Source organism: Anomalospiza imberbis, chromosome 6, assembly GCF_031753505.1.
Source record: "Anomalospiza imberbis isolate Cuckoo-Finch-1a 21T00152 chromosome 6, ASM3175350v1, whole genome shotgun sequence".
Classification (NCBI taxonomy): Eukaryota; Metazoa; Chordata; class Aves; order Passeriformes; family Viduidae; genus Anomalospiza; species Anomalospiza imberbis.
Genome location: NC_089686.1, coordinates 41,307,931 through 41,330,397, shown reverse-complemented (window position 1 = coordinate 41,330,397; position 22,467 = coordinate 41,307,931). Strand labels below are relative to the sequence as shown.

Below are 22,467 nucleotides of genomic sequence, written 5' to 3'. Positions count from 1 at the left end.
CTGGGTTTTCAACCTTTAGCCAGCCTTGCCTGGAAAGACATGCAGCATTTTGGTCTGCAAACCAGAGCGCTGATTGAGCACAGTTAATGCTCACGGCAGACGCTTCATGGGGCTGTGGGAGCTTCTGAACTGTAGAAGAGAGAAGCATTACTAACACATTCACAAACCATTTAAAAGGATGTTCTACATTTCCTACACACTGTGGCAGGGTAAGAAGTAAGAAGGGTACAAGCAGACTGTGTACAAAGGCAGCACCCTGGAAAAAAAATACAGAGGGAAACAAAAACCCGGCTTTATTTCTCAAATCCCTTTTTTCGTCTGAATTTGGAGATGTGACTTGGAACAGACTAGGCGTAAGGTTTTTTCCAGAGGGCCGTGCGGCGCGGCTCCGAGCGCGGCAGGGGAGCGGAGCCGCAAGGGCCGGCGCCCGCCTGCTGCCGGGAGCGGCTCCCGCCGGGACGCGCGCCGGCTCCTCCGCGGGGCCCGAGCGCCGCCTGCCGGCACCGCCTGGGAGCGCGTCCGGGCTGCAGGCGCAGGGATTGCCGCTCCCTTGGGAGAAATCGCTCGCCTTGCCAGGAAGATATTTTGCAAGAAAACCCGAAAACATTACAAGGAATTCGTGGAAAATCTGCTCTTCTCTGAAGACAGCAGCTAGGTGCTTATAGCCACGCAGGATACCTTTAGTGTGTGCCAATAAAAGGCTTTACATCTGCAAACATAGTCATGCATTCATGGTGTTCCCCTGTGATACCTGGATACCCTTTTCTGAAAAACTCTCCACAGATTTTTAAGATGGATGGAGGGTAATTGCTGTACCCCTTCATATGTAAAACCTCTGTTAGTGACTCAAGCCCAATTCTAAAAAGTGAGATTAGAAGAATTCAGGAGCAATTGCTCATCCAGCACAAGCCAACAAATGGATTCTATTTCAGTCGCTTTATTATTCACAGAAGCCTTCCAGGTTTGGTTCACGGGGTTAGAACACTGTTCCACTGTGAAGTTTTCATTAAGCATGTCTTCTCCTTCTGTCATAATAGAAGTCTTTTCTTGCCTCATCTATGGTTTTGTCTGAGGCTGGTCCTCCACCAAATACTGGAGAACTTGTGGGATAGGAATAATTTTTTTTTTTTTTTCCTCTGAGGAAAACAGAAAACTTCATTAATTTTGCAAGTAAATCTTTTTTCCTCTGAAGAACCTGCAGTGATTCCAGAGTACTTGATTTATGGGCAGCACACAGGAATGGGTGTCAAATGCACAACGACAGCACTTCATTATCAAATTTACCACAGGGTTATCACCACATGCTTGGGTTTGCAGAGACTGAGAAGAAAAAAAGAGAGAAAAATCCTGACTGATGGCCAGATTAACCCTGTTTTGTGAAACTATGAGACTTGCACTGCAGAGTCTAAAAAAGCTGTGTGTCATTCTCAAATGTGCATTTCAAGCTTCTGAGCTCCTAAAAATGTATTTTCAAAAATATCACAACTTTAACAAAGAGGTCCATTACTAACTTTGAAAAAAAATTCAATTTCTTCAAAATGTGTAACACCATCAGCTCTTCATTTACTTTCCTTTCATATAAAAGCTAAAGACTAACAGTGATTAATTTTAAAGAGGTTCATTATAAAAAAATGTTATATATATTTCATAAATTGGTGAAAACTAAAGGCTAGAAAATGGAAATTGTTGTCAGGAGAGAAAAAATTAAATTAATGATGTAAAGAAACGAGGAAGTAATTGAGGAAATAAAATTCCAGGATCACAGGATGGAAACAGAACAAACCTCAGAGAAAACAATTTTTTAATGTGGCTCTGAATACCCCTTTTAATTTTGTGTGTTCTCTGTTAGAAAGACAATGAGAACAGCTGAATGCATCATTGCTACAGAAAGTACAGAAGTATAATTCCAAGGCCTATAATAGATGTTATAAAGATGCGATTACAATAGTTAGTTGTAACAAAATACATAATGCTATCATAGCATTTTGAAGTTGCTTACCATCCCACCCTACCAGTTAATCTCCCTGCCATGCAGCCAAAGTCCGGCATCGGAGTTCATCTCCCATCACTCTCCAGTGTCTGCAGCACCCCTTCTGCTCTGCTACAGAATGCAGAGCCAGTCTTTCCCAGAAGGTACACAGCCCCTCTCACAACCATTTTCATTCATGCTTACTTCTTTTTCTCCACAACTGTCATGCATACAACAATGCATAAATGCTACATATTTATCCATGCTTGCTATGAAATGTAATCACAGTTTGATAGAGTGTTCTTGACCAAAAAAAAAAAAAGCGAGAAAATGAGATAACAAGGCAGCTCCATCAATATAAACAGTTCAGCAGGGGAGAGTAAAAGGCAGTTTAATGAGATGTTCATCTTTCCTCCTTTTTGGCCAACTTGTAAAAGTTTGCCATGGTAGTGCTGATAAAGATGCTTATAGTGAATTTTAAAATCTGCATTCAGATGCAATGCTGCCTGGAAACTGCTGGAGGACAAGAGATTGACATCTCTTAAAATCCACCAGGCTGCCTGAGGAAGCTCTCCCTTCTTCATTTTCTCCCAATGAGAGGTTCTCCTAAGCATGCAGGTCTTTTGTTACATTAAAAATATTTCTTCTCTCATGTTACATTTTGTTCCCACTACTAAGATTACCCAGCATATTCTTTTAAGATTACTTTGGGTAAATATGATGACCACCAGAACACCGAGGGGCAGGATGTGGTTAGAGCTCTCTTGGATCTGACAGCAGCCACAAGCTTCCATACTCTCAGACCCCGTCCGAGTGTGCAGGAATGACATGAATCCACCGGTGGACAGGTAAAGGCACTGGGTCTCAGTTCAAGGAAGGGGAGAAAGGTGACTGCCCCTGTCACTACTGCTGTCACTACTGCCACTGGCTAAAACACTGAACAGAGAAAAAGAAGAAGATAAATGATTGATGCTGCTGTACACGCCTGCTGCATGGACTCTGGAGACAGGGTGGAGCTTCAAATGCCTCCAACAGCATCCTTCATGCTGCTGGAAGGATATTCAAGAAAGGTCCAGTGCTTTGTGTAGCTCAGCCTCAGATTCACATCTTTCATCTTAAGTGCCTGTGAAATTTACAGGAGGCTAAAGCATATTGATGTACAAGAAGACACTGACTGCTACCGACTTAAAACCTTTGCCACAATTTCTAAATGGCGATTAGAGCCTAAAGAACATATGCTGCCTTCGTTGGCATGAGATGCAGATACTTCAGTTTCTGGAATTAGGGAGCATCTTCTTCTGCAGGAAAAGATCACAGGAAAGCAGTCTGTCTCGTACTAGGAGCTCAGCGTGCAACAGGCACTTCCCGAGCATCTTCCAATGTAGTTGTGTAGGACAGAGAAAAAGGGATACAGAAACGAGGCGCTGGGGAAAAGCATCAATCAAGGGAAGGAGGAGTATGAAGAAAAACCCGGGGGGACGCAGGGGTGAACAAAAACAACTCTACGAGGTGAAGGCCATGGCGCATCTGTGAGCACAAGAACGCACCCCGCAGCGCGGCCCCGGCCCGAGTCTGTGGCGGGGCGGATAACGCAGGGCTCGCTGAGCAGCCGCTAGGGCCGGGCGCTGCGGGAGCGCGGCGCGTGGGGCGCTCCGCGGGCGCGGTCGCGGCCCCGGTCGCGGTCCCGGTCCGAGTCGCGGTCGCGGCCCCGGTCGCGGTCCCGGTCCGAGTCGCGGTCGCGGTCCCGGTCGCGGTCCCGGTCCCGGGGTCGCGGTCCCGGTCCGAGTCGCGGTCGCGGTCCCGGTCGCGGTCCCGGTCCCGGGGTCGCGGTCCCGGTCCGAGTCCCGGTCGCGGTCGCGGTCCCGGTGCCGCCGCGCTCCGCCTTTGGGGCCCGCGGGTCCCGGCCCTGCAGTGCCACCGCCCACCGCCAGGCGGCGGCGCGCAGGCGGCGGCGCGCGGCCGCTCCGGGACCGGCGCCTCGCTGGTGCTGACGACGCGGCCCGAGCGGGAGCGGCGGCCGGAGCGGCGGCGGCGGCGTCAGTGGAGGGTTCGGTGTTTCGGCGGCTCTGCCCCTTCCCCGCCGCGCCATGCCCACCGTGGAGGAGCTCTACCGCAACTACGGCATCCTGGCGGACGCCACGGAGACGGCGGGCCAGGTGCAGTGTGGCTGCGGCCTGCAAGGCCTCGCTAGGCCTCGGGCTTGTGTAGCGCCGCCGCGGGGAGCTCCGGGCCGAGGCGGGGCGGGCGGGCCGGGGTGCCGTCGGAGGGGCTCCTCGCCTGGCCGCACAGCCGGCGAGCCCCCGGGGCTGTGCTCGGGGTGGGTTTCCTCGGGCCGGCGGCGGCGCAGGGCGGGTGGAAATGAGCAGCGCGCCCGTGGATCTGCAAGGACCGCAGTAGCTCCCGTCGCTTTTGCAGCATCCGCGTCGCGTCGGCAGCTCTCCTTTAAATGCGGCGTCTCGGATATTTACCGGTTCTTAGCTAGAGTCAGGCTGTTTTTTCCAAGGGGGCGGGGAGTTTCGCCTGGCGAATTCGGGCCTTGAAGTCTTTGACACCGCACTTGCAGATCCAGCACACTTGCAGATCTGGAGGGCGTCTGGCAGGCTGTCTTGCTAAAAAGCTTGCTAAGGGAAGGTGAAGTCTCTTATGGTTTGAAAGCTGCCAGTAGCCCTTTGGTTTTTTCTCCCTTGAGGCAAGAACGTAAAGTCGACCCTCCCAACTGAAGATTTTTTTTTCTGTAAAATCTTGGCAAGATCTGCCATTTGTTTATACCATTACTGAATTATTCAAGAAAAGAAGATGACTTGGAATATTACCAATAGGAAATATTATAGCTAGTTAAAACTAGTTTTGGAATTGCATTAGTCCCTCCTTTTCCCAAATGGCCCCCTGAAAAAGCAGAAGATACTTTTTTTTTTCATTTTGGTCGTAATGTCAATAGGTAGGAAAGTAGTTTTGCCATATCTGTATCTAACCATGGATTTTAAATTAAACGACAACACTGCTATTCCATGTCACTTAGAAAGTTCTTTAAGAGAACAGATATTTTGGTGGTTGGTTTGGGGCAGGGGGATGTTGGAAGTTTTTTGTTGTTTTTTTTTTAATTCAGGTCCGTTCACTTTGCTTGTGTGGTTATGCCCTAGTGAAACAAAGCATCCTTGCAGACAGTCCAACAAAAGCATCACCTCAGAGCCAAAAAGAAAGTGCAAATAAAATGTAGGGAACTGCAGGGAGAGGTGCAGAGTAAAACATGCTGTTACCTTGCCACTTCAGAAATGCACAGTTCATCTCACTTTGATTCTTGTGAGTAGCTTATGTGAGAAAGGAATGGCCCTCTTAGGTAGAGCAAACTCCAGCATGGCTAAGAAATGCAGCCTGTGACAGGGTATGTGTGTAAGCACCTCTGAGGGTAAGTATAGAGTGGGGATTCCTAAAACACTCTACCAGCTTTGCCCCTCTCCAGCTTTTGGGTTCCCAGAGCCAGAGGAAGTGTCTCTGTAACAAGCATAGCTTGTGAGGTTATTCTTCAGTGAACTTTCCTGATGCTTTGTTGAGCTGAGTGTGCTTCTGGCTTCTGGTGTTCTGTGCTAAAACAGTTCATTGTTTTGTTAACCTTTGGGACGGAGTTACCTCTTTGAATTTGTTACTTCATAATCTTGCTTGGTGGCTCCAGTTTCTGCATTTTGAGAAGCCATGAGTAATTGTTCCTTGTTCATCAGTTTTATCTCACTTAGTGCTTTATTATCTCTTAACAACATCACGAACGTGATCTCTTACTGCAAAACGTCATGGTCACCCTGTCTCAAATAAAGAAATACTGAGCATGGGCATGGGGACTACCCGAAGTTATGGCATCAAGAGAAGTACTGACCTTGTAAAAGAGTGTTTCAGTTGAAAAAGGGGCTCAGGTATGAGGTGTCCGCAAGTGGAATGAAGGTGAGAAGGTGAAAAAAACCTGTTAGGAAGCTGGCTGAAAATAAAGAGGAAGACAAACATTTCTTCATAACGCATTGTGAAACTTGGCACAGGACACTGCAGGGTATGAATTGACTCAAGAACTAACCTAGAGAAGTTAATGGATGATTGGGCAATTAACAGTAATTGAAAACAAAGGTCTGGACGCTGTCTCCAGCTTAGGACATTCCTTTGTTACAGATGGGAAGGGAATGCACAAAACAGAAGGATCACACTGCATCTGTAGTTGCCTGTGGTTTTTCTAGAGCATTCCATGCTGCCAGGTACAGATAAAACAAGCTCCTGCATGACTGTATTTTGCCTCCATGGTAGGAGTAATTAGCATGCAGGAACACAAATGCAGGGAGCACGGGCTACTCTGTTCCATTGCTGTGTGAATGCTTTTTCATATGTGTTAAGTTTTATCTTACGTGTTCTACGACAGAACTTGCTCTTAACATGCAACCTGGGAACCCATGTCTGTACTGATGTGTGTTTTCATTGCTAGTTTGTGCTGGCTCATTCCTGCCTTTGCTGCTGAGTCCCCTGCATTGGCCCAGCTACAGAGTGAACTTGGTGATGATGTGGTTCAGCTGAAAGGCAACTGATTCTTTCACTGCTTATTTTTTCATCCAGATCTGTATCCCACTCCAGATTCTGGCAACACAGCTATCAGTAAGCTGTAGGGAGTGCTTCAGGAGCATGGGCACTAAATTTTAAAATGCAGCTTGCTTTAGAGGGCATTAATACAGTGTGCTGCTTTGTAAATCAGTATCTGTATTTGCTACGGGACAACTTTCATGTGGAGTAGTGGTGATACGTATATCTCTGTGGCTCTGGGAAATTTAATGTAAATAAAGCAAAGAAAGTGTCCTGTGCTGTCAGGGTTGCTTTTCAAAGTAGAATAAGCTGTTTTAAGCATTCTTTTTCACAACCATGAGGAAAATTAATCTTAAAAGTTCCTGATTTCCATTAGTATCCTAATAATGCTGACTTCTATTTCACAAACACACAACTAACCACAACAAAAACTTCAATTAATTTAAAGTTTCGTTCCTGCAGGCACAGAATCAGAAGCACCTGTATGATTCTAGTTGGAGCAGCTAGAGAAAATTTTACTGTTGTGGAAGTGTTTCTTCCTGTATTTGGAGTATATATTTCTATATTTAAAACTGGAGGTTTCTGGGATTTTTTTCTTAATCTACTTTCCCTTAACAGTTCTTCCAAGCACTGTATTTCATCCCACATTAACTACCTGAATAGATACCAGAGATTCCAGGTGAATTAACTACCTGAATAGATACCAAAGATACTTTAGCACCATATATGTTAATAAGAATTCATGATCCACTGCAGTGGCACAGTTACTGGGAAAGGTAATCTCTACTTCAAAGACAATACATGAGCATACAAAAGGCAGAAACTCCTTGAAAAACTGGCCAAGTTCAGTGGCAGGGATCATAGAATTCCTTGCACTAATCTAATCACAGTGTGCAAGAGGTGTTACCCTTAGGGCCAGCAGCTGGAGTGGTACACGCTTGAACTGACAGGAGCCAGAGTAACAGTAAAAGCCAGGCAACAGAGGCAAATATTACCAAATTGGCATGGCTATATCAGTCTAAGAGAAAAATTGTAAGAAGCTTGTATAATTTGGTTCACTTAAATCGTTTCAGAGAATGGGAGAAAAAAGTCTTTCCTTGTTTTGAGAATAACCAAGGATTTTTCAATTTATGTATTCTGGTTTTCTTTTTTCAGCATAAGGATGCCTACCAGGTGATCTTGGATGGTGTGAAAGGAGGTGCCAAGGAGAAGAGACTTGCAGCCCAGTTTATTCCTAAGTTCTTCAAGCATTTTCCTGAGCTAGCTGACTCAGCTATCAATGCCCAGTTGGACCTCTGTGAGGATGAAGATGTTTCTGTAAGAATAAGAGCCTTGTAGCAAGTTGATACTTTGAATTTATATTTTGCTATTATTCTCTCTTTTTGTTTAATGGTCTTTGTCTTTTGGGAGAAAATGATTGGTCTTTGGAAAACATGCATTTAATTGTATTCTTGCATTTAATTCCTTGTGTGATGGTTTGGGAAGATGCATCAGTTTTCATTTATCTTTTTTAGCTCCCACCACTGATCAAAGGAATAGCTCTGTAGAAAGAAACTTATAGTTTATTTGAATAGCATTCACATGGTTTCCTATCAAAAGGGACTTTGTGGTAACTGATTCTGGTGAATAAATGCTGCTGGGAGACAGAATCTTGTTTGCACCTGAGAACCACGGGGATGTGATTCTGAGTGTTGTGCTTCTTGAGATGCTTCGTGCTGGTTCTTTGGTGCTGGTGGAAGCTGTACCTTTGAAGCATCTCTGTTTATCACGTCTTAAGGCATTTGGACAGATCATTCAAGGATTTTTTTCAGTGTTGGGAACAAACCCTAGAGTTTATCCCTGCCATTTGCACAACTGTAGAACTGTCCTTCCTGTCAGCAAATAAAACTCCTTAATAACACACATCCCAGCCTTTATTTTGTTGATCATATGAATGATTTTGTGAACAAAAGTGCTGTGTGAATTTGTTTTTTCTCCAGTGCTGCCTAGCTCTAAGAAAAATATTTTATTTTCTTCATGAATATGTCAAAATACGGGGATTTGGGGTGTTATGTAATTCCTGAAATTTTTTAAATTTTTTAATTTCTACGTTTTTGGCAATTTTGACAGATCCGTCGACAAGCAATCAAGGAATTGCCTCAGTTTGCCACTGGAGATAATCTTCCTCGGGTAGCAGACATACTGACCCAGCTTCTGCAGTCAGGTAGGAGACACATCCTGGCTGATCTCCTCATGGCACACCTGAATATGTATACAGTTTTGGTTCTGTAAAACATTTTTCATTGATTCATAATTTATCCCAGTGCTGTTCGTGTCCTTCTTGTGTTTTCTTCTGTTTTATATTTGCTGTACAGTTAGGCTGAAAGGGCACTAATTATTCTAATTGAAACCAAAAATCTTTCTTTTAAATAAAACAATTTTTTTTCATTCAAGTTCTCTGAAAGCATCTGTAGAAAAAGGCAAGGGGGGGGCAACCTTCCAGTTATGGACTGCAGCAAATTGCTTTCTGAAAGAGTTACTGAATTTCTAATCCAGTTTCTAGAACCTGAAACGGCCTGAGAGCATTTTGTTCCACACAGTTGTATTTTTGGTGCAAAATAAATATTTTGGGGGTAAATTCAAAATTTAATATACATTTAATCTCAGTAAGTTATAAAGTAGTAAATATTAGGTGTTCAAACTTCCATTAAAACTGCATGATTAAGACTCTGGGCTTCTCAAGAAGATAGGTTTTGGTTTGGGTTTTTTGAGATTTATGTGTTTCTCCATGTAGTTTAAGACAAATAGTTCCTACCACATAGAAATACTGTAAATTAATTAAGAGTTTAAAAATAAATAACTACGTATTTTACATAAATTAAGTGAAAGTTAGCTTGTTTATTAAAATAACTAAATGTATAGATTAATAACCTCCCTTCAATTTTTCAGTCCTGTCAAGTTTTAAAGTTTTAAGGTTTAGTTTTGGCAGGGAGACTAAAGTGACAAATAGCTTTGTTTTTTTCATGGTTTTGAACTTCCTCAGTGTAATAGTTTTTAAAAATACAGGTTATGTTGTTTATAGGTAATTGCTGAAGACAGAATACTTCTTGTGCAGTATTAGCCATTTCGGTTTTCTCCTCTTACCTTTCCATTTCGAGTGTATGTATATTAACTTTTTTTCTCTCTCCAGATGATTCTGCAGAATTCAATTTGGTGAACAATGCCTTGCTCAGTATATTTAAGATGGATGCTAAAGGTAAAGGACAAGTTTTTATATACATGGCTTTTATTAATACTTTCCAGTCTGTAGTAGGATGAGAACAGGACTCAATTTTGTATCTTCTCAGTACAATGCAAAAGTGAGACACACACTAATTGTTTGGTTTTGCAAACAGTACTGAACTTATTAACTATGTATCTGAATTACGCAGACTAATAAAAGAGTGAATTTTTATGTCAAGATATGTGAAAATTGTAATTTTTAATAAAAGTTAGTATAGCAGTTATTTTTAATTGTGTTGTAGAATCTTAAAAGCAGGAACTTCTTCCTTCTGTGTAAAAGGTCCAGGTCTAACTTCTAAAATAATTTGTGTTACCCAATTTATTCTTCATTCAGGGACTTTGGGAGGTTTATTCAGTCAGATTCTTCAGGGAGAGGATATTGTGAGAGAGCGAGCCATTAAGTTCCTTTCTACAAAACTGAAAACCTTACCAGAGGAAGTGATGACAAAGGAGGTGGAGGAGTTCATATTGACTGAATCAAAGAAGGTGAGCATCTGATTTCAGTTCAAACTCAAGTACTGTTCAACCATCCCTTATCATTGGTGTTGTTTTGGAGGTCTGCTTGAGCATTGTACAAATCTGATCTTGTAGTTACCTATTCTGATACACTCCAAAGTTTGCAGCATTTTTTTGTGGTAATGTAAAATCATGGCTCTTCTAATTTTGTAAGAGTGACTTTGATTAGAATTGGACCTAATCATTCACATTGGAAAGGGTCTTTGAGAGATTGATCAGCTCAGTGAGTCATGCTCAGCTGAATCCTGATCAGACTTCTTTGTGCTTTTTCCAGTTGGGTTTTGAAAACCTCTAACAAAGGAGAGTTCCTATACTCTCTGGGCAACCAACTTCATTGTTCAAGTTGTCCGTAAGAGATCTTTTTTTCCTCCTCTATCCTGTTGAAACCTCCCCTTTTAGTTTTGTGTCATTGTTTCATTCTGACCATGTCTACCTCATCAAAGAACCTGGCTGCTATGGGTGATGTCTTGCTCTGAAGTGTTAGAAGATGACTTAGTTTGCCCCACCCACATACAGCTCTCTTCCTTTAGGCTGGAAAAGCCTGATTGCTTTAGGTTCTCCTCACAGCTCATGTGCTCTAGACACAGATCACCTTGTTGATTTGCCTTCCTAAAGCTTATCAAGCGCTTCCTCATATAGGAGAGCCCAACACTAGGTGCAGTATTCCACATTTGGTCAGATGACAGCCCAGCCAAGGACCTGTCGATTCTCTGTTCCTTTTGTTTCCCTTAGTCTGTGCTCTTGTCCTTAGCCCAGAACACTGCTTTTTGTCCAAGGTATGGTGCTGTCACTTGTGTTTAGCCTCAGTCTCCTCAGTCTTCTCAGCAGAGCAGTTCCCCAGCCAGTCAGTCCCCTACCTGTGCTGATGCAGGGAAGTTGGTTCATCCCAGCTACAGGACTTGGCATTTGTCTTTGTGGAATCTTAGGAAATTACTGTGCATTCCCTAAGCTGAGAAAGATGCAAAAATTTAAAATAAACCCAGTAATGAGTAGATACTTGTTTAACATTTATTCTGCCTGAAACATTTGATTTTTGTTAGATAGCAGTTTGTTCTCAATTTAGAGTTAAAAAAACTGTTCCCTATGCACAACTTGACAGTTGCTTTGATTTGTAGGTGCATTCAATTATACTAACTGTTTTCATATGTTCCTTCAAACTTCTCTTTTTAAATAACTAAATGCTAAATATTTGCATATTTTACCTTTTCAAATCCAGTAGGTTTGACTTGGAGGTTTGCAAATTGCCACCACAAAAATATGTTTTCTGTTTTTCTGTTAAGGTTCTGGAAGATGTGACAGGCGAGGAATTTGTTCTGTTCATGAAAATATTGTCTGGATTAAAAAGTTTACAGACAGTCAGTGGGAGGCAACAACTGGTGGAGCTGGTAGCTGAACAGGCTGACCTGGAACAAACGTTCAATCCATCAGATACAGACTGTGTGGACAGACTTCTGCAGTGCACTCGGCAGGCAGTGCCATTGTTCTCAGTACGTATTTGTTTGCTTTGCATGAGGACTATTGAGGAAAGTTAATGGCTGGAGCTTGGCTTTGGTGTTCCCAATGATTATGTTTGAAAGATCACAAATCAGTACTTCTCTACCTTTAACCTCTAATGTATCCAAATGTTGGAAAACATCTTTAAAGCCTCCAAATACAAAGATACCTTGTGTTATTCTCCTCTCTTTTCAAATTTAAGATGTTACAGTGAATTATGACAGAATTCTCACATTATTTTGCATGAATTTGATTATTTCAAGTCTAGTGCCAGGCAATTGCAGAGCTTATTGCCTATTCTTGGGTTGCAAGCAATCTTTTCAGCTGCTGTTGGGGGCATCCTCTGAATTTAGGCTACCTGCAAGGAGGTCTGTGTCTTAGAAATAAGAGGGAAGTTTAATAAAGCTTTAAGGTACAGCTGTGAAGCAGGCATTTATAATGGTGGAGGGTTGATAGGAGAAAAACATTTAGCCCCTTCAGACTCAAGAGTAACATGAATAATGTGTGATGGTTTGTTTTTGTTTTTTTGGTTTTTGTTTTGTTTTGTTTTGTTTTGTTTTTTCAGAAAAATGTTCATTCCACAAAATTTGTTACTTACTTCTGTGAGCATGTTCTGCCAAGCCTCAGCTCTTTGACTACTCTAGTGGAGGGTCTTGATATCCAGTTAGAGGTAAGCCAAAACTGAAATGTCTTCAAATAGTGAAAAATAACCATCCTAGATAAAGACAGCTATTTTAAAAATCATAAGCTGCTTCCTCAAGTAGTTCTCATTTCTTGGCTTGTAGGAAAAGTAGCTGCACTAGAAAAAAACATTTGCTCTATGAGGCATGACTGAGCATTGCTTTTTAAAGCACGTGTCATCTGTCCCAAGTTTTTGAAACAAGGTAGAATAAGTAGATCAGTGTAACCGTTTTTATATTACTCTGATTTTTTTTAAAGCACATAGCATTTATTGAAATGATGGTTGCATAGTTTGGGCTAATTTAGCCTCCTAAGGGAGTGGCTTAATGTGTGTAATTTTGTTTACATTAATCAGTGCTATGGCTTCAGTTAGATCTCTGTGGCTCTCACTTGAAGGTGAGCTGTGCTGCAGATGTGGAAGATTAAATTTTGTTTACTTGTTGACTAATGCTTGTTGGGATTAGACACACAAACCTGTGTTTCTATTTACAGACAGGAAAAACAAATTAGGTATGTTCTTCCCTGAATTCCTTCCTGCTGTTTTGGGAGGGGTTTAATTGTAATAGCTGGCCTCTACTGTGCCAGCCATAGTGATGTGATAATTGATTTTAGGTTGAATGTTAAGCTTGTGTACTTTCAGTTAGCACACAAAAACCTGGCTATCCTTACGTGTAGGTTTTGAAGCTTCTCGCTGAAATGAGTTCATTTTGTGGTGATATGGAAAAGCTTGAATCAAATTTGAAGAAGCTGTTTGATAAATTACTGGTAAGACTAATTCAATTTTTATTCATGTAAAACACTAAGAAATTAAGTTTTCATCAAAACAGGTTATTTTTATGTATTCATCTCTTTATCCTTTTTCTGAAGTGGCTATTTGAGAGATACTCCTGTCCACTGATAGAATGTTGAACATAATTTTGCAATTTAAAGCCTTTGTAGATAGAGAGCTGTTACCTGAATAATGTTTTTAATCCAGTAAACTCATGTGTGTTTCTTCTTTTTAAATTTCATAGTCATGAGAGACTCATGTTGATGTCATTAAATATTGTATCTGCACTGACAATTCTAAGCAAATTCAGCACTATTTCAGAAGCATTGGTGCAGTACATTATTGCTTCCTGTGGTAGTTGTGCCACCGTAGTATTTCCTCTGAGTCAAGTCACAGAAGTGTCGGTAAACAACCTGCACCAGGACTTTATTCAGTACTTCATTCATTAGTGTAGAGATGGTGGATACTTCTTAAATTGTTAGCACAGATAAACCATCCAATTCAAACACTGGGAAAGAGCAGTCAGTCAGCATAAATGTGTCTCATGCATTTGTTTTCCTTTCTGTTCTTCAGGAGTATATGCCCCTCCCACCAGAGGAAGCAGAAAATGGGGAAAATGCTGGCAATGAAGAGCCCAAGTTGCAATTCAGTTATGTGGAGTGTTTATTATATAGCTTCCATCAGCTAGGTCGCAAACTTCCAGACTTCCTCACAGCCAAGCTGAATGCAGAGAAATTGAAAGATTTCAAAATCAGGTGAGTGTTAATTTTCTGGTAAAAGGTATTTGTTAAAAAGTTTTAGTGGTGTTCCCCAGGGCTCAGTACTGGGGCCTGTCCTATTCAACATTTTTATCAATTCCTTGAATGAGGAGATTGGCTGCATCCTCAGTAAGTTTGTGGGCAACACCAAGTTGAGTAGGAGTTTAGATCAGCTCAAAGGTAGGAAGGTCTGCAGAGGCTTTTGGACAGGCTGAATCGATGGGCTGAGGACAACTGCATGAGATTTAATAAGGTGGGATGCTGGGTCCTGTAGTTGAGTCACAACAACCCATGTAGCACTGCAGTTTGGGCCAGAGTGGCTTGAGAGCTGATCAGCAGAAAGGGGCTTGGAGGTGCTGGTTGACAGCCAGCTGGCTACGATCCAGCAGTGTGCCCAGGTAGCTAAGAAGACCAATGGCATCCAGACCTGTATCAAGAATAATGTGGCCAGCAGGACCAGAACGGTGATTGTCCCACTGTACTCGACACTGGTGATGCCTCACCTCGAATGCTAGATCTGGTTTCGGGACTGTTACTCCAAAAAGGACATTGAGGTGCTAGAGTGTGTCCAGAGAAGGGCAGTGGACCTGGGGAAGGGTCTGGAGCATGACCAGTCTCATGAGGAGTGGCTGAGGGAGTAGGGGCTGTTTAGTCTGGAATAAAAAAGGCTCAGGGGGGACCTCATTGCCCTCTACATCTGCCTGACTGGAGGTTGTAGTGAGGTAGGAGTCGGTCTCTTCTGCCATGTCTCAACTGAAGGGACAAGGAAATGGCCTTACATTGCACCAGGACAGGGTCAGATTAGATATTAGAGGAAAAAAAATTACTGGAAGACTGGTTGGGCACCGGAATAAGTTGCCCAGGGAGGTAGTGGAATCACTGTCTCAGGAAGTGTTCAAGAGGCATCTGGATGTGGCACTTGTGGGTATGGTTTAGGTGTGGCAGTTGGATTAGCTGATCCTGTAGGTCTCTTATAACCTTTATAATTCTCTGACTCTGAAGTGTGAATTATTGTCTGGATGCTAAATCCGATTGATCAAGAACTTACTTTGAGCATTTTTCCTTAAGGGGAAGAAACAAGACTACAGCTTCCCTTTGCTTATGCTTTTATTTCTACAGGACTATGTAAATTTTACTAAGGGATTGCTTTTAAATGTTTTAGGCTACAGTATTTTGCTCGAGGGCTGCAGGTGTATATTCGACAGCTTCGTCTGGCACTTCAAGGTAAAACAGGAGAAGCTTTGAAAACAGAGGAGGTAAGAATTGTTCAGGAATTCAGATTTTTCTAATTGAGCCTACTGAAAGAACCGTTGGCACGTATTAATAGACTGCAGTCAGTTTTAAGTATTCAAATAGATTAAGGGAATAATAGAGCTAATATTATTGCAAGTGCATGTTACCTTTATGCTACTTTTTGCAAATGAAGATGATCTAGTTTCAACTTTCAGCTGCTTGCTGCAGCCACATCTATTTGGTTTAATTGTGCTCTGTGCTTTGTTTTGAAGGGGAAATTTTCATATGTTGAGCAAAAAAAAAACACAGTGGGAACTACACTGGAACATTAAAAGCAACTAGTTAGTGTGAAACTACAAGAATCTTAAAAGCAGCTGTGATAAAAACTTGGAAGTGTACACACCTTTCACTATCACTGTTACAATAGCAATTAACTAGGAAGAGCAGTGAGTTTATTGATAATGACTTCATGTGATGAGGTTGGCATAAAGCTACTAGATGCTCATTGGTGTTTGTTTTTTTTTACAGAACAAGATTAAAGTGGTTGCCTTGAAAATAACCAATAACATTAATGTTTTAATCAAGGTAAGTCCTCACATTATGAATTACTAAATTCCCACTGCAGAGTAACCTATGCAGAAGAAAGGAATAGATTTAAACCAAGTTGTTTTGTGTTATTGTGTTAGTTGGTGGTAGCCAGCTCAGAATTGGTTCTGCTTTACTTCTTCTGAAGAGAGGTGGATCTTGCTGATCATGCTAGCAGCTTAGCTTTTGCTGCTAATTGTCTTGGTATTGGGTGTGGACACACTTTCGTGCAGCACTAGTTGTCCCCAGGAAAAGACCACCTTGCTTCTTTAGGGATCTCTGGATTTTCCTGTCATTTCCCTTTCCTGCAGTGTCAGTGGGGAGTACAGAATAGTTCAGAGAGGTGCAGGAAGATATAAAGGAGGAAGGAGGCAAAGCAAGCTTCTGTACAGAACCTGTTTCTGCAAAACACCTAGAAGAGATGGGCTGCAAGAAAGAAACTTTCAACTGGAGCCCATGAAACCATTCTGATTTCTTCTAACCCCTTTTTTGTCTCTTTCTTCATTCTCACTTCCCACAATAAACCAAAAACTCGGCCCACCATATAGAGGAGCCTATCTTGTACCATCAAAGGGATATCAGATGTCTTCCAGCAGGAGCCAGTGTAGTTCATTGTAAGATGCTTGATGTGCACAGGAAAGGAGAGAAAGCCTGAAAGCCTGGGCTTTCTCTGTAGATGCCCCATTGCTTGGAACATTCAAGGCTGGATTAGATGGGAGTCTGAGCAACCTGATCTAGTGGAAGATGTCCCTGCTCATTGCAGGGTCATTGAAGTAGATGGTATTTAAACATCCCTTCCAACCCAAACTAGTCTATAATTCTGTATTTGGTCAGTGTAAGACACTATTCTGCTAATATAAATCCTACTTGAATTTCCTAGTAAAGGCAGTCAGTAAAGGCAGTATTCTACTGCCTTCTCTCTCTGCCATGGGACTAAAGGATTTTAAATTATTGGAAAGTAGTGGGTTTTTTTGGAGTCCCACTAAGTAGCTAAAATTTTGAAGTGCAATCGACATAAATTTAACTGTAGAATAAACTGTCCAATTCTGCATCCATAGGATCTCTTCCACATTCCTCCTTCTTACAAAAGTACAGTTACATTGTCCTGGAAACCAGTACAGAAGGCAGATGCAAGGTAAGAGTTCTTCATACAATAAAAGAAAACAGTGGGGTTTATTTTGTAAAAAGTAAAACTAATGCTCCCAAACTGTGTCTGTACAATACAGACGGCATGTCAGCTAAAAGTTTCACATCAAAAATAACACCCATCCTGTAGCTGTGGAGTGATGCTCTTAGTCCTGCTTTAGGGATATTAAAGACAATCAGCTGGAGACTCTTTTGAGATACTGTTGTTCAGGGCATCGTCATTGGCTGCTGCTGGCTTCCAGTGGTTAAACTTTGTGGCTGAGCTACTATTACTGTACTTGTCACCATAGGGGTGTAATGATACATTTTTGTTTTCTTCTGTCAGTCAAAAAAGAGCAAGTGAAGATACAACCTCAAGTTCACCCCCAAAGAAAGCTTCAGCAGGACCAAAAAGGGATGCCAGGCAAATATATAATCCTCCCAGTGGAAAATACAGCAGTAACCTGGGTAGTTTTTCTTACGGTAAGTTAGGCAGCTTGGAAAAATTTTGTTTAGTGACAGTTGTGTCTTGGGGTGGGGCAAATAAATACCACATTCATGGAAGATCAAATTCTACTGTCATGAATTTTTGTTTGTGATGGTCTCTTCCTAGCTGTTGATGTATTGCAGTGTTTGAATGTTACCAGCCTATGACCTAGGTCATTTGCAAGTTAGTTTTAGTAGTGTTGTAATACCTAGAGTTAGTAATTGAACTGTCGTGCTCTCTGTTACGACACACAGCGCACCGGTTTCCCATTGAACAGGCTAGTTGCAGCAAATGGCAGTGCTCAGTCACCTCCTGTCATGCAGCTGGACCTGTGCTGCATTCCTATTACAGCCACTGCTGATGTTGCAGACCTGATCCAGAAGTTCTGGGAATTGCCAGGTTCACTGTGCATGCACACAGTTATGTCCTCATGCTCCCAGTCACACTGAATCTGCCTTTCTGCGAGTCATATTTTTAGGTGAAGCACAAGAGCAGTTGCAGACTGAATGAGTAGGACCAGCAATGGCAGCAGCCCATTCCTGTCTTTCCTGTAGGTCCATTGGTCTGACCTCTGGCAAGTAAATGGTCAAGTAAACTTGACAAATGGTCACCCACACCCACGGGTTGAAAAACTATTATAAAGCATTGGCAGATACATAAAGCAAAGAGAAGAGATAACACCATCTGAAAATTTCTTATTCTAGACTTCAGGTGACACACCTGTGTCTTTCAAGATAAGCTTGTAATCCTGCAGGTCTAAAGATTGGGAAGCTTTCAACCAAAAATATTTTATTGCTTGCTACTGTTTCTTGTTAGTGAGATGCTTCAGCCTCATCAGTCAGCTTCTGATTTCTATGGCCTTTAAAACCAGCATGCAATTCTCTCTGTAGATTAATATAAACTGTATTTTAAGACTGTACATGAAGAAAAATCCTGAAGGGGAAATGATGGTTTGGTACATCTTCAAACAAATTCAAAGAAACTATATAAACTTAATAGAGTTTGTGTTGTTGGGGATTTTTTTGCTTTGATCAGATATGTTCTTAAAAAAGAGAAAGGAAAAACTTTCTACAGTATGCAAATATTTTGTGTGGTATCCATCTCTAGCTAGGATTTGTAACTGAATGATGATATCAGCCCCAGAAAAAAGAATAATATGCTGGTGATAACTTAAAGATAAAAAAGGACAGATAGAAAGACAAAGTTCTGGTTTTCCATAGTTCCCTAAAATCACTAGTAGCAAGTCAGACTGACACCTCAAGGTTAATATTGTGTTATTGAATAGGAGGAAGAGCTAGGCAGCCAGTTTTCAATTCTGTGGTGATGGATTGGCCCAAATATAGTCCTAAATTACAGGGACAGTTATGTATAATAGTATTAGTATGCAGAAAGGCTGCACTCAGTTTGGATGGGCTCGTTCTCCTGACCTCCTTTTAAAATTAGTGGGCTCCATTTTCCGTCAGAAAATAACTCAGCAATCTCATGGTCCATAAGCAGGCATAGCCTCAGAGACTGAAGTTGCCCTTTAGTACCTCCAGATCCTGCTATTCAGTTTGGATCTGTATACAAAATAAAACCTGCCTGAAAAGTTTCAACTTTTATTTCAGAGCAAAGAGGTGGTTTCCGGGGTGGACGAGGAAGAGGCTGGGGAGGACGTGGCAATCGCAGCCGAGGAAGAATCTACTGAGAAGACTGCTAAATCTTCCATGCCCCTGAGGGCTAAAGTGAAAGTGCTATTCAGCAAGTTTGCTTGGAGCATTGTTTTCTTCAAGGACTGCCTTCCATTGAGACTGACTTAAATGTTCTTTATACCTTTGTATGTATGATCTACTTTTATAACGGACTACAACTTGTCCATAGTGAAACTACAACTGTATTTTTGGATGCTTACAGTCAGCAGTTTTGGGTTCTTAATTTTGAAGTGTCTTCAAGATTCAAAGTTGGAAAAGAGCATAGATATTTCATCAAAAGCTGCATCTTGACAGTTTGTATATTAACATAAAAGTCAGCTACTGCATAACAGAAATATATAATTGAGTTTATGTATTAAGTAATGGATTCGAAAGGCATGACAACAGAGATAATGTGTTAGATAAGCTTAGCAGCTGAAGTAATCCTTTCCTCATCTGTAACCATATTTTGCAATATGTGGAGAAGAGTACCATTGTTAAATTTGCTTTGATTTACTTTCTTTAATTGAATTGAATGAAATACATGCTGGTTTTTTAAAGTTTGCAACATGGCTGGAAATCTGTTCTGCTTGTAGCATGAAGCAATCTTCTTACTTAGAGATGTGGAGAATGTGGCATTTTTGGTTTGCACATCTTACTCTTCTCCGTGCATTGTAATACAAAAGTGATGTTTTGAAAATTAATTTTTAATGTTTAATATGAATATGTGCATATAGTTATGCCGTGAAATCTCAGTAAATGAATAGCATAAAAAACCAAAACAAAAAATGACGAATTATTTCAGGAGTGGGTAAAGACTGATGCAGTGATTAAGCTTCCTAGACTGGAGCTGGACCATAGGCGTTTCTGGCTCTTTTCTGTTTTATGCAGATTTCTGGATTAGTTGGCACTTGAGGGTGGGCTGGTTGGTTGGTTTTTCTTGTTTTGTGATTTTTTGTGTGTGTGTGTTTTGGTTTTTTTTTCACCAATAGTTGCATTTAAAAATATATAAATAAAATTGTATTTTGGGTAACATTGAAAAATTCCAGCTACGTAGTTTGATTCAGGTGGAAAAGTTAACAATTCCATGCTATTTTTTTTCATAGCAACTTGAGATTTTATTTACTGGTATGCACCCAGAAAATACAATGTAAGAGCACAATGCTTTTTTCTTTTAATTCTCGCCACTCAAAATTTTAACTTCTCAGGTCATTCAGCATTGTAAAGGAATTAGTATATAGTAAAAAGAAGTCAAAACAGGAAAAGAATTTAAATTAAGTGTTCCAGGGCATGTTGATGTAAAATAACTTAGGCTTTAGAAGAGTGAATAATACTTCTTACCCTCCTTTTCTTTGCCCAGCAATATCCACAGAAGGTGATGTCTCCCCAAACTAGTTCCATTTGTATTTGCTTGTGAATCTGATTCAGGTGTTTTCATTAACACTCCTTAATATTTATCACTACAATCCGAAGGCCAGAATACCAAAATTATGTCAAAGTTAGAAACATTTGTTGAGGATGCTAAATTCAAAGTCTGTTTTTGCTTAACTCTGGAACAGTAGGTAGGAAACTTTGGACATTCCAGGACATGTGAGCTGACTTTGGATTTCTCATTTCATGCCAGCTGCTAAACTCTGATTTGGCATTAAAACCATGAAACTTGGCTAAAAGCTTTGAAGGAGAAATTTGTGAGGTCAAAATGTCACTCTGAAAGCAGGCACTAGATATGTAATAAGCTTCTATTGGGAGGAAAAAAAGGAAAAAGAAAAGACATTTTGCACTTATGGCTATAATTGGTATTTTGAGAGGATTCAATAATGTAATCCCAAAGCCTAAACATAGCTTGTATTTAGACTAGTAACTAGGTACTAGCGGCTTCTATTCTCACTGAATTTTGAGTGAGATTTCTTTGTGTGACTCCTGTATTTCAGAGGTGATGTGCAAAGCTCTTGTGGCCTCAGAAGTAGTTAGATTATTTTTCTCCAGTTTCCTATCTAATTTTAACATAGTGAGTTCTTGTGGAAACACCTGTTTACCATCATGTTGAATTGTAAATGTTCCCTTACAGCTTTGGAATAAATTCATTTTGTAATTTTGTTTGGCTCATTGTTTCACAGTTACTCTGCAGTATTTTGTCACCTTAGTAAAAATTCTGTGGTACCTTTTTTTTGTAGCTCAGTTACTCCTTAGGTTGCTGTAGGTGCAGAAAGCTGTTTACCACTAATTAATGGATCGTAATAAGATTGCATTAACTGTTTGAAGTTTTAAGTAATTCAACTTTCAAATGCAGAATTTTGAGGGGGAATTTAAATATTCAGCAAAAGCTGCATGTTTACATCTTATTTGGAAATTCGGTAAAAAGGATTCAGTCATTGTCTTACTCAAACTCCTCGATGTTGACAGTGTGATACAGTTTGTTAGTACCTTAGGAGAGGAAAGCGAATGTCTACAAACAATTTGATGGATGAAGGTGTGGGTGTTAACATCTTTGAAATGGGTCCCAATGACTCTCCTAACTTTGGGCAGCAGGTTTGTTGCAGAGCCCGGACAGCCTGGCTCCTGAAACAGACAAGGCTCTGTACAAGCCTGAGTTTCTGAACTTTGGGGTAAAATGGTAGGTTCAAGGGAGGAATATGTGGAAGGTGGTTCAGGAAGGCTGTACCTTCCTGGTACCTCAGCCAGTGGGCATAACGTGGCCAGTTTAGGATAAAAGGAGACTGCACCTTCCAAAACCCCAAAAGAGAAACCCCACAGCTTTGTGCCTCAGTGGACTCTCTCCTTTTACTGGAATAAAGTTGCAGGACTCCTCTGTCTCCTTTTTGGACATAAACCTCTGGTGTTTGTGGATTTTCCTGGCACTTATAATAGAGCAAGAGCTACTTGGAAGGGCAGCATAGGGTTTTTTGTGGAATCTAATACGCCTGATTTGAAAACTCTGGCAGCAGTAAGGAATTATCATACTTGTGCGGTATTTTCTCTAGGCTGATAGAAACCAAATACGTTGAAGCACTGACACATCATTTTGTAAATTTGTTTTTATTTCCACTTAATGAGTTTGAGTTGCAAACGAAGGTTGCCGTTTAAGAGACCCTGGGAAGTTTGGTGTTCCCAAGAAGCTGGACTGCAGAAAGATTGAACACAACAACATTTGAGCGTGGCAGCTTTTAGATTTCAGTCGGTACTGGGGAAACAGGCTCCCGCTGCTGGGTTGGTATTTACTGTCAACTAGCACAGGAAAAGTTCGGGTTTTGCTGTGTAACTGAAAAGCATTAGAAGGGATGTGGCCTTCAGAGCTCTCTTCATCCAGCTCCTGGAAGGCTGGCATTAACTGTGAGCGCATGACTGCAGGTACGGCTTGCTTTGCGCTG

The 22,467-nt window shown here is 41.3% G+C and overlaps 1 protein-coding gene and 1 long non-coding RNA gene across 3 annotated transcripts; one reads left to right on the top strand and one right to left on the bottom strand.

The window, feature by feature from the left end:
* Nucleotides 1–917: 917 nt before the first annotated feature.
* Nucleotides 918–3,650, bottom strand: LOC137475893 (uncharacterized). Its single transcript, XR_011000116.1, has 2 exons — nucleotides 3,285–3,650; nucleotides 918–3,076 (listed from the first exon to the last, which is right to left on the bottom strand). It is a non-coding gene; the product is annotated as an uncharacterized lncRNA (long non-coding RNA).
* A 271-nt stretch (nucleotides 3,651–3,921) lies between these two features.
* API5 (apoptosis inhibitor 5) lies at nucleotides 3,922–21,195 on the top strand. Of its 2 annotated transcripts, XM_068193730.1 has the most exons (14): nucleotides 3,926–4,125; nucleotides 7,676–7,837; nucleotides 8,630–8,723; nucleotides 9,690–9,755; nucleotides 10,116–10,267; nucleotides 11,578–11,784; nucleotides 12,357–12,461; nucleotides 13,148–13,237; nucleotides 13,815–13,996; nucleotides 15,162–15,255; nucleotides 15,761–15,817; nucleotides 16,876–16,952; nucleotides 17,289–17,425; nucleotides 19,037–21,195. In XM_068193730.1, the coding sequence occupies exons 1-14, from the start codon at nucleotides 4,057–4,059 to the stop codon at nucleotides 19,114–19,116; spliced, it is 1,572 nt and encodes a 523-aa protein (XP_068049831.1). In that variant the 5' UTR covers nucleotides 3,926–4,056; the 3' UTR covers nucleotides 19,117–21,195. The 2 variants fall into 2 exon arrangements, with proteins under 2 accessions (XP_068049832.1, XP_068049831.1); XM_068193731.1 differs by lacking the exons at nucleotides 17,289–17,425; nucleotides 19,037–21,195 and having other exon boundaries at nucleotides 3,922–4,125; nucleotides 16,129–16,952.
* The last annotated feature ends 1,272 nt before the right edge of the window (nucleotides 21,196–22,467 follow it).

Coding starts and splice junctions, on each gene's coding strand:
- API5 (XM_068193730.1), top strand. CDS start 4,057: ATGCCCACCGTGGAGGAGCTCTACCGCAACTACGGCATCCTGGCGGAC. Junction 13,997..15,161: donor TTGAAAGATTTCAAAATCAG/GTGAGTGTTAAT, acceptor TAAATGTTTTAG/GCTACAGTATTTTGCTCGAG. Junction 17,426..19,036: donor CCTGGGTAGTTTTTCTTACG/GTAAGTTAGGCA, acceptor CTTTTATTTCAG/AGCAAAGAGGTGGTTTCCGG.